The sequence below is a fragment of the Notothenia rossii genome (assembly GCF_949606895.1).
Source record: "Notothenia rossii genome assembly, chromosome: 6".
NCBI classification, from domain to species: Eukaryota; Metazoa; Chordata; class Actinopteri; order Perciformes; family Nototheniidae; genus Notothenia; species Notothenia rossii.
Window position 1 is genome coordinate 42112627 of NC_136909.1, and position 16359 is coordinate 42128985.

General features: G+C 42.8%; 2 protein-coding genes across 2 annotated transcripts in view; one reads left to right on the forward strand and one right to left on the reverse strand.

Annotated features, from left to right (window-relative positions):
* Positions 1-11806, reverse strand: part of ydjc (YdjC chitooligosaccharide deacetylase homolog) — a 22112-nt gene extending 10306 nt beyond the window's left edge. Inside the window, exons 1-3 of the mRNA XM_079690957.1 lie at positions 11666-11806; positions 9609-9784; positions 4121-4280 (exon numbers count right to left, since the gene is read on the reverse strand). Coding sequence (XP_079547083.1) covers positions 4121-4280; positions 9609-9772 — 324 coding nt within the window. The 5' untranslated portion in view covers positions 9773-9784; positions 11666-11806. The remainder of the gene's footprint in view (positions 1-4120; positions 4281-9608; positions 9785-11665) is intronic.
* A 726-nt stretch (positions 11807-12532) lies between these two features.
* On the forward strand, positions 12533-16342 carry LOC307044525 (uncharacterized protein). The gene is made up of 2 exons (XM_079689834.1): positions 12533-13588; positions 14688-16342. The coding sequence occupies exons 1-2, from the start codon at positions 12752-12754 to the stop codon at positions 15027-15029; spliced, it is 1179 nt and encodes a 392-aa protein (XP_079545960.1). The 5' UTR covers positions 12533-12751; the 3' UTR covers positions 15030-16342.
* The last annotated feature ends 17 nt before the right edge of the window (positions 16343-16359 follow it).

Consider the following 16359-nt stretch of genomic DNA (forward strand, 5'->3'; position numbering starts at 1 on the left):
AGGTCGTCCTCAGTCGAGCCCTCCATCGTTGCTTCCAGTCATCCCGGTTCTCCATACATCTGGCCAGTTCATTGGTACTTTGTGCTCCTACGTCATTCTTGAGTACGTCCACGTATGTTTGTGTGGGACGTCCTTGTGACCGCTGCCCGTGTGTTGGTTCCCACAGCACCAATTTGCCGGCTGGCAGCTCTTGATGCCTTTGGCAATGTCCTGCTAGTCTCATTCTCCTGGCTGCAATTGTCTCGCTCACCCTTGGTATTCCCTCGTACAGGATCTTGTTGGTTACATTTACACTCTTGCTGATGTTAAGTAATGCTCGCAACATTCTGGTGTAGCATCCGTCTAGAGACTTTTGCAGGGTTGGCTTCAGGGTCCAGCATTCACTGCCATAGAGGAGAACAGACTCTACCGTTGCATAGAAGAAGCTGAGTTTGATTTGACGGGGGAGGTTGGAGATCCATACACTGGTCATGCCGTTCAGGGCCCTCCATGCAAGTGCCTTCCTCACCTTAAGATCTTGCTCGGTTGAGTATACCCATGAGCCTAGGTACTTGAAGTCCTTGACTTCTTTAAGCACAGTGCCTTCTCTTGTTGGTCCCGGTAAGATGTTATAGGTGATAACCTCAGTTTTCTTGGCGTTTAGCCTAAGGCCAACCTTGGCACACTCTGACTCCACTCTGTTCAGAAGTTCCTTTGCTTGCTCAATGCTGTCGGAGAGCAGGCTGATATCGTCCGCATAGTCCAGGTCTGTCAGGACCACTGTGGGGTGTCTTCTACACCTCCTTGGTGTTAGAGTGAAGCCAAGATCCTGCTCTCGTCCACTGATGGCCTTCCTGAGCACGTAATCCAGGACCATGATGAAGAGGAAGGGGGCCAGGGTGTCCCCTTGCATTACCCCAGCCAGGATGTCAAACTCCTCGCTGTTGCCATCTGGGGTCACCACCCTGGCCCTTGTTCCTGCGTACATGGTCTCTATTGCCCGGAGTAGGTTGGGAGGGACACCGTAGGCCTCTTCACCATTGTGCTTCTGTGGATCGAGTCAAATGCCTTTTTGAAGTCGATAAAGCACAGTACAGCAGTCAGGTTATCCTTTTTCACCTCCTCGATCATTCTCCTTAGTGCCAAGATCTGGGCTGCGGTGGTTCTCCCCTCTCGAAAGCCATTCTGGTTCTCCCTCAGGTGAGGATCGATGGCGTGCCGTGTCCTGTTCAGTATCATCTGGTTGTAAACCTTTGCGGTGATACAAGTCAGGCTGATGCCTCGGTAGTTGTCTGGCTTTGAGAGGTCTCCAGCTTTAGGTACCGGGATGATGTTGGAGAGAGACCATATATAAGGCTGCATGTTGTGCAGTAGAGTGAGGTTGCAAAAACCTAGGATGAGGTCATCGAGATCACAGTACTTTAAGACCTCCGGGGGTATGCCATCCGGCCCAGCACTTTTGCCCTCTCTCACTGTGGACTTCGCCCTGGCAAGCTCACTGGCTGTGAAGGGACCATCGTCCATGGGCAGGTTCTGAAGGAATGCTGGTATACTTTCCTCAGCTCCATCCGCTATTGTGCCCAGCAGGCTTTGGAAGTGGTTGAACCAGGTCTTCACCCTCTCCTCGGGGCTATGTCCCTCAACCTGCCCCTCCTTAGTCCTCTTCCGCCCAGTCATCTCATTTATGACCCTCCAGGCCTCCCCATATTGCCTTTCACGTTACGCTGACTGCACTCTTCGCACACTCTCTATCAGTTCCTCCCCTTTTATGGTGTCGTAGGTACTGAAGAGAAACTGTTTTGCTTCGTTTAGTACCCCACGTCTCTCCAAGGTTGGTTCACGCTCAAAGTTGAGGCGTGCTTCCTCCACCCTACCCCGTGCCGCTACGACCTCTGGATGTCTGGACCGTAGGGAGGTTCTGGCTCTGTCTAGCACGGGCACACATAGCCTGGTCACCTCCTCGTTTGCAACAACGAATCTCCTGTATTCGCTGCTGGGCTCCGCTCCCTTATCCAGCTGCCGAAAGCGCTTCCTAACCTCCTCGGTATACCTGGTTTGAAGGCCAGGGTCGGTTATGAATGCCTTCCAGTCATGCCGGATCTTGGGGCTTGGCTTGGGGACCCTGAGGCTCAGTCGCACCCTCATGGAGACTACGCGGTGATCAGAGCCCACAGAGCTGAACGTGCTGTATGGTTCAGCATTCAGGATGGAGATGGGACATCTCGGACTGCTGTTGCAAGGTCTTCATAGAACTTCTCCACCTCCTCAGATGGTGCCACGTTGGTGGGTGAGTACACGACTATGACTGTTGTTACTGGGTTGCCTGAGAACTCTGCAATAAGGATCCTATCGGTGTGATGATAAACCCGACGGAGAGCCTTACGCGCCCGAGGGCCCAGCATTAGCCCTACGCCCCCTGTTGCAGCCTGGACCTCGTTTCGCCACGCAGATGCAGTGATGAACGTGCATCTCTCCACTCTGCGATACACGATCCGGTCATCAGTGTGCACTCTTCTGTGTTCCTGGATTCCCAGGATCTCCACTCCCCGTTCCTCAGCACAGTGTGCTAATTCTACCAATCTAGCTTCTTCTCTCACTGTACATGCATTGAAGGTTCCCATTACAAATGGCCTCCGACAACGCATGAGTGCATCGGACGGGGTGCTGTGATCGGACAGGACCCTCCCTTGCGGGTTTAGGGTCTTATCGTCATGTTGTCCTGCGGAAGGAGGACCAGCGCCACCATCCGCTGCGATGTTCCTACGGACTCCCGCCGCTGGAAGTATAGGATTTGGGATTACTTTGTTCTTCATAGTTGGCTTTACTATGCTGATTAAGGACTGGGGGGTGCAACTCCTCTCAGTCCTGGTTTTAGTTCAGAGTGTCCTTCTCCTAGATGGGTTGCCTTCCATGGCTATGAGCTCCATCTGCCCCGGCTATTTACCCATAGCTGGGACAGTGGTTGGCAGGCGCCAGGGAATGTCCACACACCGATGGGCCTGCGCGCCTTGCCTCTGGGGCCCACTGTTGCTCCGAGATCCCCTACAGTTTAGCCTGGGACCTCACGGTACCCAGTTACCATGTGTGGCCACGAGGAGGCAATGCAGGCGTCTTGGCGGTGGAGCGGCTTTGTACCAGCAGAAGGAGAGTTAGACACTCGGCTCCTCTTTTCACCCTCCACGAGGAGGGCTAGCCGGCGGCAGTAGCTGAAAGCAGAGTAGCAAGCAGAAGCAGCATGCAGCATGCACTAACTACAAGCACTACTGCAGCAGATCTACTGCACTACGCATCACACAGCCCTGCATGCAAGCACACACATCTGCTCTGGCAGATAACGCCTCTGTGTGTTTGATATATTATTACATTTCTGTCTCAAACATACTTTCCTTTCCAGAGAAAGTTTGGGGTACACACTGCACAGGATTTAAAAAGTGTTTCCTCTGGTCTTTGGGCAGTGTATTGTGCATTGCAGATAACATTAAAATAAGGTGGAAGAAGCACTCAGATTTAGTAGCAACAGTAAAAATACTTTTACAAGTAAAAGTCCTGCATTCAAAATCTTATTTAAGGAAAAGTACAGTAATTATTAGCATACAATTATACTTAAAGTACTAAGTAAGTAAAAGTACTTGTTATGCCTTATACCCCATTTCAGAACCATATATATTGACTGCATGATGATTATCGATGCATTAATGTGTTCATTACAGAGGATAAATGATAAATAATTATATGTCAATGTTTATTTATCCGTGTATTTAAATGTTGTATTAACTAATAACCTGAATCTGTAAAGTAACTCATCAAATAAATCTAGTTAAGTAAAAGTCCTACTTGAGTAAATGTACTTCATTCCATTCTACTACTGCATTTACTGTATTGTGTTCATTGTTTTAATTCTGTAACATCATGAGTCACTAAAATCTTGACGAGAGATAGATAATGAATGCTCAATATAAAATGTTTGTTGATGGTAAGAATGTTCTTTAAAATACCCTATGGAGGGGATAAACTCAAACTATGGAGCAGTGAGTGCTCTGCCAGCCAGAGGTGAGCAGTTGAAAGTGTCATGGCCGTTGGCATGTTCTCCAGGGTCCTGTGCCTGTAGGTTGATACATGCTAACACATTGGAGCAGTGTACCTGTTTCATGCTGAGCTGACCGCCCTCCAGGGCCTGGCGGAAGCCCGTCTTCCCGTGGAAGAAGCCACGCTGGTTGGTCAGGGTGGAGGCCTGCTGCAGGCTGGGGCACACCGGAACGCCCTCTGACAGGTTGGCATGGAGACCCATGGGGATATTGTGCCTAAAAGAAAAGACATCTACTGTATCAGAATGGGATGTTGGCTAAAAATGTCAGTTGTGCAGAATCCAATGTGCTCGATGAATGATGTGTTTCATAATGTCCTGAGTTTCCTTTAAACACCATGTTATGTTATTCCACCTTACAGTATTTCATTTGACATTCTGTTTTGATCTTATCTTACTCCTCGTTATTGGAGGAGCCTGGAACTTCCGATTTTCTTTGGCAACACTCTGCTGTGACTTTTGTGTAAATGACAATGAAGCCTTTGAATCTTTGAACAACAGAAATGGTCTGTGTCAGAAGCACTCTGTAACAAACGCTTCATCTCTTGCTGTTCTTTGAATGACGGGTTTGGACATTGCACACACATTGTACTGAGGAGCTAGCAGGTATTTTAAAGACAGAAAATATGGAACATTGCATGAGCAACCACGGATGTCATTAACTAGATTAACAAACGTACTTGTTGCTTTTTTCATTAGACTAAGCTACAATTATATTTTGCAAGGCTTCTTAAAGCCAACTTACTTTTATCATTTTAAACTTTGTGCCAGGTGTGTGTGCATTGGGATACAACAAGAAGTGTGTGAGTTCTGAGGTGCTTTTACCAAAGGAAACACGCCGACCTGCTGATGCTGATGCAATACAATATTTACCAAATGTTCCAGATCCACAGATAAGGGCCCTTTCTCATTTAATCAAATCCCCCTCCTCGACTCCTCGGTTCTCCGGTAGTGACCCGGAAATGAATTTCAGCGCGCCATGTTGAAGGACATCTCATTTCTCTAAATGCACATCGAGGACCGAGGATCGAGCGTCGAGGAGGCTCTCTGGAGGAGCTATAACCGAGGATACACTGATGGGTCCTCCACGGTCCTCCACGGCTCCTTCGTGGATGTATTTCCGGCGACAGTGATGTTTCAAAGAGTCGTTACGCACGGCCGGACTTATCTCAGCCAATGATAGCTCTGCATGCATCCCCTGGATATTATTTTATTAACTGCTTTCATCGCGACGCAATGTTTACAGTGAGAACAGCTGTGAGGTCCGTGCAGAAAGCAGAGCAGTGTGTGTAATATATATCACTCAGTATAACAGGCCTACTCTCTTTATTTGCTTTAGTTTAGTAGATATCTACAAACAAAGAGTCGATATTTTTCTAAAACCATTTAGTGCTTCACATAATAAAATACACAACGGCTGTAGCCTGATTATATGCTTTAGGAGCTGTAGGTGTGTGTTGTACAGTGTGTAGGTTTGTGTGTGTGGTACAGTATGTAGGTGCATGTGGTACAGTATAGGTGCATGTGGTACAGTGTGTAGGTGTGTGTGTGGTACAGTGTGTAGGTGTGTGTGGTACAGTGTGTAGGTGTGTGTGTGGTACAGTGTGTAGGTGTGTTTGGTACAGTGTGTAGGTGTGTGTGTGTGGTACAGTGTGTAGGTGTGTGTGGTACAGTGTGTAGGTGTGTGTATGGTACAGTGTGTAGGTGTGTGTGTGTGGTACAGTGTGTAGGTGTGTGTGTGTGGTACAGTGTGTAGGTGTGTGTGTGGTACAGTGTGTAGGTGTGTGTGTGGTACAGTGTGTAGGTGTGTGTGGTACAGTGTGTAGGTGTGTGTGTGGTACAGTGTGTAGGTGTGTTTGGTACAGTGTGTAGGTGTGTGTGTGTGTGGTACAGTGTGTAGGTGTGTGTGGTACAGTGTGTAGGTGTGTGTATGGTACAGTGTGTAGGTGTGTGTGTGTGGTACAGTGTGTAGGTGTGTGTGGTACAGTGTGTAGGTGTGTGTGGTACAGTGTGTAGGTGTGTGTGTGTGGTACAGTGTGTTGGTGTGTGTGTGGTACAGTGTGTTGGTGTGTGTGTGTGGTACAGTGTGTTGGTGTGTGTGTGTGGTACAGTGTGTTTGTGTGTAGATGCGGCGGACAGACAGGTCTCAGTTGGTTTGGTGTCCTCTGCTTACTTTTAATACTTGTAAATAAAACTTTTGGCCCGTAATTTATTTTCCTCATTGTAGCGACCAGAGGGGGGAGAGGGGAGGGGGGATGTATCCAGTCTCTGATTGTGTTACGTTATTATGAGAGTGCTCTGTTTGATTCTGAAATTGTATATATTTACTGTATATAAATATATACATATATGTGTGTGTGTCCGAAACTGTAGCCTGTTATTGTCTCATTATACCGCACTGTGAATGAATTCAAAGTAAATATATAAGTCGTCATGAACACATCATCACATATCAGACAGAGTGCTGCTGTGCCTCCCGTCATCATTAATGGACGTCTCTTTAAAATGACCGCTCAGAGGAGAGGAGTTCTCATTTCTCTAACCGCCTGCTGTTTCCCCTCCTCTCTCCTCGGCTCCTCTCTCCCCTCCTCGGCTCCCCTCCTCGGCTCCCCCGCTCGCATCTCCTGTGGGCGGGACTAAGTCTCGAGGATAGGAGTCGAGGAGGGGAGTTGAGGAGGGGAGTCAAGGAGGGGAATTAGTGAAATGAGAAAGGGCCAAAGTGTGGGTCAAAACCTCAGGAGATTTTTACCTGATGTTTTTAATGCTTAGTGAAGCCAAGCTAATACAGAACTTTTCGAACAGGGGGAGAGGTAGCGTGCACATATTTTGTTCAAAAGTAATTAAACTGTGAATGTGTTTTTTGTATACTGTATAAATTAAAACCCATAATACGACAAACAGTCCACAAGTGATCAAGGGGGTAATATGTAAGGGTTGTGGTAAAATGTCGCTAATTAAGGCCCAATCCCAAACCACTCCCTCGACCCTACCCCTCCGTGACAGAGTGAACTCCGTCTGTAGCCACACTCGCAGCTCAACGAGGCTCCCTCCTGTCAGATGGAGGGAGTATATACAGCAGCAAGCTTTGGGACGGCCTCCCCTCTCTCCGGCAGAAACAGGAAATGCCGTAACTGTTTGTAACAACGGTTTCAAATCAGCATCTCTTAGACAAAAAATGTAAATTAATAACTCAAATAAAACTCCAAACATCTTTAATTGTAGTTTTAAACCTGCTGTTTATAAGCTTCTTAGTTTTTGCAACAGTCTGTAAATATACACAACTTTATATTAAAATGCACACATTTACCTTGTTAACATCGCAGTTTGTCATTGGATGTTTGTTGGAACTACTTGTAAACAGCGTGTTTCCTGACGGACGGACACACAGCGTTGAGACCGGTCAGGTAGAGACCGATCTCAAGTCAGAACCGATGACATAGTATTTTTGATTTGCCAAATCAGCTAATCGAAAGGAACACTTTTATAGCCCTTCTTTGAATCATTAGGGTTTTTTTGTTTTGAAGGCTCTAGAAGCTGAATCCAGATTTATTTTCTCTCTCCAATCATCTGACTGAGCCGAGAGCGGGAGATCTGCTCGACAGGCAGGCATGATGGGCCATTTGTAACGTTTTGCTCTCAAGATCGGCTTTATGCGCTACTGAGCAACTGTCATAGGAATAAACGAGGCCCGTGGAATGAGTAAATCTACTTACTACCCAGTAGCAACATTTGAATTAACCTTTATTTAAATAAAGTCCTATTTATTAAATGATGTCCTAAAATTGGTAAAATACCCCAAAAGCCGAATCCAGAGTTAGTTTCCCTCTCAATTCATTTGACACAGCTGAGACCGGGTGTGATGTAGCAGCTGGGAGGCGGGGTTTACTGAGAAAGCAAGTGGCTGCGTCTCAGGTTGGTTATTTTCATTTCCTCGCTCCTCGCTATCACCGGAAGTTGATTTGTCTGCGCCATCTTGAGTACCGTCCCATGGCTCTAATTTCTGCCGGAGGACGGTTATGGCTAGAAAGGATCCGTCTTGTGTAAATATGACGTCACGTTCTCGTTGTAACTCTCGTTGGAGCGGCTCGGAAACACACCTACAGCAGTAACATGATGCAACATACACATTAATGCAGCAGGATAATAGTAAAACACTGAAAGGGAACATTTTATTGCACCAGGAGCTATCTTGGGACTTTTACTGCGACAACGTTGACTTGCCTGTGAATAAAAAATAAACCGTAGTGTTGGTGATCTACAGTGTTTTCATTCTTCTTTGAACATCAAGACCGCTAACACCCTATTTCAACAATCACACTCCCTGTCATTGACATCATTAATAGATAGTTTAGCTTCTCACCATCATTTGCTGTGGCCCACTGATGTTAACGATCGTAACTGAAAGGCTGCCTGACAAATGTAAACATTCAGCCACGTGACTTGCAAACTCTCGCGAGAGTTTTACAGTTTTACTTTCTAGCCATAACCCCGGAGGACCGAGGATCGAGGAGATAATGGAGGAGCGATAACCGACGAACCACCAGACCATCCTCCGATTAAATCCACAGATACTCGCTCCGCCCCCTTACTGTGTATCGCTCACTGATTGGACGATGCAGTGCATGCACTGATCTGATGCTTCTTGACATGAGAGCAGTTTCCCAGCGGAGTGAAGAAAATACATGAAACTCACGAGAGTCGCTCCTCAGTCTATGCTGTGTTTTGTTTCAATTCATGTATCATTTAGTTACAAATATGTGATATATCTGAACAACAAAGTGGTCAAACATTATTTTATTCATTTATTGGAAACATTTTCATGATCGCTTTTTTCGTTTATACATTTTAAGAATGGCGTTTATCTTTTTTGAGAACGAGTTCTTATTTTATTTTATTTATTTGGGTCTACAACAGATGATACAAATGTATATGTCAGTAAATGTGTACTAACAGAGGCGGGGGTGCGTGTGAAAACAACGGGGACAGAGCTGCTGTCAGACATCAGCTGCTGTCAACCATCAGCTGATTTCATTACAAACGGACGTCGCTTCACGTGACGCTCCGGAGGAAAGGACGTCCCATTGCTCTTAAAACTAATTTCCCTGCTTCTTTTGGTTTCCTTGCGTCTCTCCGTGCTTCCCTGGTGGGAGGGACTAAACACAGGGAAACGACGCAAGTGAGGGAAGCAAGGATTCCATTTAATGGACCTGAGATGGGCCCTCTATGTGTGCTCTACGAGACACGTGGATGAGGGAAATCACCGGAAGTTCTACGGAATATCCGGCAAAGCATTGTTGTATATGTTGGATCCTCGACAGCAAACTACAAAACTACGTTCTTGCCTGGACATTGGATAATGATTCCCTGCATAAGATTTGCTTTTTGGAGGCTCAGTGGCAGTTTTATTTTGAGTACATTTTTTGTTTTGTTTCTTTATTTTTCGCCACTACAATAACATTGATCATATCGACAGAGTTTTTTACTTACTTAAGTTCATTGTAAAACTGTTTTAGTTACTCAAAAGCATGCCCCGTCGTGACCGTACCTCTGAGCCAGATCTGCCGCCTCCTTGGCAGCACAGCCGTTGACCAGCAGGGACACATTGGAAATACCTCCAGACTTGAAGCAGTCCACAATCCCCTGGTTTCTTCTGGGACAGTAGCCAAAGTCATCTCCCGTCACCACCAGCATCATTCTGGGCTGTGGCATTATTGCTGATCTCTGTGAGCACACAGGAGACAAATTAAAGCCTGCATTTGTAAGGAGACTATAACCCCAAATGCTCCAGATGTTTATATCATTGTAGCTCGCTGCCTTCAGTGTTTGAGTGTTGGTCTGAATGGTTGAATGAGAAACAGCTCGAAGTGTACATTTACATTTCTGTAAATCACTCGCAGCAGTGAGACTCACTCACACTTTAATAAGCCATGTTTCTGCATTAGATGATATTTCAGCTGTGACTCTTGCTCGCACATGAGTGCACGACACAAGCACTTTTTTTAAAGTCACTCTAGAATGACAACTGGATTATTACGGAAAACTTTGAAACAAATAAAAACATAATGTTTGATTGATTGACTGATTGAGGAAAGTGAAAAAGACAACTTTCTCTTTGTGTTACGTAATTGAACATTAGCTTCCATCAACCTTAGCAAACACATTATATACAGTATATAAATGGTACCACAACTTGGCAACTTATTAGCAATAGCTGTGACTTTGAATTCAAATGCAAAAATATGGTTGTCAAATGTCACACAAACATTTGACATAATAATACATACATTATTATTTGTATCATTTTTTTATCATCATAATAAGATTATGTAGGTGCACACTGAGGACATGTCTTTTAAATGTTCCTAGAACTACTAAGTATCATATAAAATAAAAAAAAATAAAAAAAGCTTGAACCAAGATATTAACTAACAAAAAAGCTTGCTCATTCCTCTTTATCATTCCTCTGGCAATTCTTGTAAAAGAACACGTATCCCAGTACAAGTGTAGGGGAAAGAAAGCCCAGTAGTAGGTAAACCAATGTAACGACACAGCAATACATGGGTTAATCCAGAGCTGGAGGACATTTAGACCTTAACATTTGAACAATTTGAACCCTTTCTTTCTCATTTTTCAGTTTTGTATTTGAGAAAATCAAGTAGTAAATATAACAAAAACTGATTTCATTTGTGATGTCTCAGACCTCAATGGTACATATTTAATTTGATGTTTTATTTGTTACTTTTTGACAGTGCTCAATAGTGGGCTACAACTATGAAATCAATAGAAAGCAATTTTAAAAATGCTATCAACCTCTTGATCTAACTATAATTGAATCACAGTTGTGTTCATTTTGAGTTAATTGATAAGAAAAAGTGTTAATTATTGCAATATTACCATGCTTAGGCTCAATGGTGTCAATAACAAAGAGGAATTTCATATTCTGGGAAAATAGAGCAATACATACTATGCTTAATTATATATAAAGATTTCAATGTATTAAAGACAATCAATTGTACTGTAGGCAATTCAATTCTGTAACTATTATTACTTCAATTAAAGAAACAGGGTTGCAAATCTGACTCATATTAGCTTTTACCTCAGGAATTAATGCTAAGCTGCGGAATGTAATGCTACGTTCAAGGCAAGGAAAGACCTTTATTTAACTATAGAAAGAGAACTTTGAAATGAATATGTCTTATGCTGATAATATGGGTAACAGGGTTTGGTTGGTTAGGGTGCCACACTCACAAGAAAAGTATGACAAATAAAAGAGAGGACATGTTGGTCAGTGACAGTGTAAAACATAATGCTCTAATTGACTGTCCATTAACTCTGGTTATCTCTTTTGTGGTGCGTTGTAGTATCTGTTCTATATTGGTTGATTGCACACTACAATGGGGACCAAATAGATATTTGAATAAAACACCACAGTACCACAGAAGTGAACCTACTCCATTCTATTCATTCGCCGGCTCATAAGGTGACATTGAAAAGCAGAGCATTTATGAGGGCACAAGCTGTAACACCGCAGGCACGTTACCTGTTGTGGCTCCCACTAACAGAACATTATCCTATTTTATAAACTCAAAATCTTAATCTTACCCATTGTACTTCACACGTTTGTCCATAAGTGTCCGAAGCCACCTAAACACGGTGGAAATAAAGTGCACTTCCGACTAGCACACAGCACCGGTGTAGTGTAAGCAGAGCAAACCGAACATTGCGTCCCACCCAGCCGCCAAAAAAACTTTCAAAATAAGACTTCTAAATCTCAAATGAACAAAAACGACAAAACTGGATACTAAGGCATTCTTTAATTCATCTCTTATTTATTGTGCTAGTGGAGCCTCGCAGCGGCGAAACCGCTCCTGTGTGTGGGGATTGCCCACAGTATTGAGTATGTAAGCCACTTTGGATAAAACCGTCTAACAAGTAACAAGTAACATGGTCAATGATAGAAATATAGAATAGAAAATATCAAAAATATACTGTAAATGGTAGGCTAATGTGTGTTGATTGTTATGTGTACCTGCCCAAGGACTGCAGTCGGAAATGAGCTTTTAGCTATAATGTGGCATAAAGCATCTCTTCTCTTTGAGATTAATGTATTTTTATGCATGGTCCTTGTTCAATAAAGAGCTCATATTTATAATAATACTAAATAATAATGTTGCCCTTAGTTAACCTTCTTAACACATATGTCTACTACATGTAATATGTAAAAAAAGCAACACACCAATTTATAATAAATATTGTTGTACATCTGATACAACTTCAGGGCCTTTATTTTGAAGGGATTCTAACGGAACATTTATTCGACTGAAGGCACGTTATTACGGAGCCCTGGAGGGTTCATAGAGAGAAAAATAAATAAAACGTGGCCACGTTTTACTAAAGCGTGCGCACGAGTTACTAAAGCGTGCGCACGCTTTAATAACTCGTGCGCACGCTTTAGTAACTCGTGCGCACGCTTTAGTAACTCGTGCGCACGCTTTAGTAAAACGTGCGCACGCTTTAATAACTCGTGCGCACGCTTTAATAACTCGTGCGCACGCTTTAATAACTCGTGCGCACGAGATAGTTAGGTATATAATGTAGCCTACAGCACAACAGACCAGCCTTTCTCCCCGAAGCATGAAGAGGAGTTCACCTGCTTGCTGACCTGGCAAAGCGGTTAGGGTTAGGTCAATGGTTGTAGCTATGGATAGAGACGCTTTAATTAAGCTTTACTTTGGACTTGGGATGAGTTATCAAGACATCCTGACAACACTTGCTTTGCAAGGGATAATTGTTAGTAAAAGTACATTAAGGAGAATATTGAGAGCGTGTGGATTAAATCGTCGGAAATACGCTGATTTGGAAGTTGCTATCGACTATATAGTTGGTCAATTGGGAGGCCCTGGACAACTTCATGGATATCGCTGGATGTATGCAAAGCTTTTGGAGCGAGGTATCCGCATCCGGAAAGAAGACGTGAGGATCCTTCTTTCTCTGCTCGACCCAGTCAACTCTCAAGCTCGCCTGAAAAGACGTCTCAGCCGGAGAAAGTATTTTTCACAAGGGCCTAATTTCATATGGCACATAGATGGCTACGACAAACTCAAGCCCTATGGAATATGCATTAATGGATGCATAGACGGATATTCCCGTAGGATTATCTGGCTAAAAGCAGCTTTCACCAACAGCGACCCAAAAGTAATTGGAAGCTACTTTGTCGAAGCAATAGAGAATGTCGGAGGTTACCCAAGGCTTTTACGCACTGACATGGGCACAGAGAATGTGCTGCTACGAGACATCCAACAGTTTTTACGGCGAAACGATGAAGATGACAGAGCAGGAGAAAGGAGTTATATAACAGGAGCTAGCACAGCAAATCAGAGAATAGAGAGCTGGTGGGGAGTGATGAGAAAGGAAGGGGTTCAATACTGGATCCAGCAACTGGGAGAACTCAAGGATGAAGGGCTCTTCACCGGTGATTTTCTGGACAAAGCACTTGTCCAGTTGTGCTTCATGGCAATCATTCAGGTAAAACAATATGATGTTGATCTGACAATTGTTAGCTGCAGTTAAACAGAGACCATAACCATGTAAATTATACAAATATCGGGAAATAGTAAAAGTAGGGCACAGACTTAAAAACCACAGGATTTATTATGAGAGTCAATCATGTTGTATGCATCCATCCACATACTTTTACGCACTGATAGGCAGCAATGATCTGCCAAATACACCCACTGTAGAACAACCTTTAAAATCAACCTGACATAAATTCATCATCAAGATGAACCTACGTTGAACACACAGGCTATAAACACACAGTCTGCCCAACATTCGTAACGAGTCACACAACAGTTTTACGAAAAGCCGCACTACGTTTTCTGACAACTTGCCAGACAATCATAGCCTACCAATGTCCAATGTTAATGCATAGACATGATTAACTTATATATAAATAGGCTATATAGACATTGGCAAACATTTTTGATAACGTATATTTACAGCTGGCATATAGGCCTTTTTTATTTAGGGTATAGCTAACGTTGTTGTTGAATGAGTTGTGTGAGTCTTTACGCACTTTGGGTATACTTTAATGAAGACGTAGGCCTACTATAGTTACATGCATGTGTACCTATTCATTTAACGTAGGATTTATTATGATGAAGGAATTGACTCAAAGTTATGTTATGTATAGTTTAGTTGTGCTTAATTGTCAGTGTATAGGACACTTGATAGCTGCATGCATAATGAATGCGTAAGAATATGTGTCTGCGCTAAAAATGCCTCACACAATTAGACCTGTGATTTTGAAGAATGTACCGTGATGTAACCCATAACGCCAATTATCTGTTAATACGGCTCTATTATAGCGATCACTTTGTGTTTGATATATCTACATCTTTTATTTATCAGATCGCGTACAGCATGCCGTGAGGTTCAAATCTAATAATCTCTTGCCAACGCGCAACAACCCTGTCCATTGTTCTGAAATAACAGCGCTATGTCGAAGCTATGCTTGAATGATGTGTGTGCAGTGGGCAACGAGAGTAGATCAGATAACTTTGTTTTTTTGCTATTATTCCATACGGTACATACAATTTATCCCCCTTTCCATTTCTTTTTGCAGGAGGACTTGAATGAGATAAGACACGTTTGGAACACACATCGCATCAGGCCCTCTACAAACGCCAATGTCCCCGCAGGAATACCTAATATCATGTATACGGCACCTCATTTGTGGGGTGCAGATGACCTTCTTGTTCCATTCAGTGATGACTTACCCACTTGCAAAGAGAGCTGCAAGTTCCTAACTTCAGTTCCATGTGACGAGGACGTGTTTGATTTGTGCACAATCATAATGGAAGAATCAGGCATGGGGTTCCCAATGAATAGGTCACAAGCACTTGACTTATATCTATCATTGAGGGATATCATTCGCCCACAAGTATTTGAGGAGGCAACTGCATGAATGTTGCAGTTTCTTTCTGCTATTGGTGGAAGAAGTATCAGATCCTTTACTGAAGTAAAAACCCTACCTAACTGTGGAAATACTCCACTATATCCTACATTTAAAACCTTACATATTTAAAAGTATTTAAGTATGATCAGCTAAATGTAAATAAAAGTATGAATAGTAAAAGTAGTCACCGTGCAGTAAAATGTTCCCTGTCAGTGTTTTATTATTATATATGATGTTTCAGGATTAATATTACTGCTGAATTAATGTTGCATTTTACTGCTGTTTAAGGCTGTGCTAATTTTAACTCCTTTATATACTTTTGGATAGTTTAGGATATACACATTTATATGTATGTATATATGGTAAATGTATCTAGCAATGTGTGACATGTATTGTAAACATTAATTCACCTTTGATATCTCATGTAAAGTCATATACAGTGAACAGAAAATGTATCTTACTTTAATGATAAATCTTTATTCCATGTGCTTCACATAATAATCGTCTTTTATTGTGTGGAACAAACAAACAAAGAAAGGGATCATTACTGACCTTGCAGTGAAGTAGTATTTGATAACAATGTTACATGATTGACAAATAAAAATAAGAAAACCAACACAAATACAAAAGGGAGTGCTTTTTTTAATCTTATTTGAACATTAAGCCCTACTTAGGCAAACTTGAATGTCACCAATAAACAGGCACTGACATAAGAACTTGAGTAAACGTTGAGGTTTTAAACGTTCCCCCATAAACTAAATGTTTACCTTGCTCAAAATACATTCATGCTAAACAGAAAGACCAGATTAGTCAAACGAATAGACTCTTAAAATAGGACCTGTGTACAACAGGAACAGGAACAACAATTAACACATTGGAGTAAAATATTCTATAAAAACAAAAACATCCTTCAATAGTTATTCTGCCCTTTGGAATCACTCTATTCCAAATCAACATGTTGATAGTACAGATTTGAACAACAATCATGTCATGCAGTGCAAGGATTTTCAAATGAAGGCAAAACATAATATGCAAATCCCTAACAATTAACCATAAATGCATATTTACTTAGCTCAGCTTATGCTTTTGCATAGAGCTATCTAGTAGCTGTTGTGTGCCTATTGAACACAATCATTGGCTCCTGTGTATCAGAACATGTATCTTCTTTGATATCATAACATAACTTCTACTGTGACTATGAGTAAAGATGTATAGAGAACCGCAGTGACGCATCATAAAATCCGGAAGTAAGCTGCGCATGGGTTCCTTCGACAAAAATGCAATGCAATTTCTCCATAGGATTTTGGAAAATAGCTCAAAATAAGGTCTGTGGTTGAAA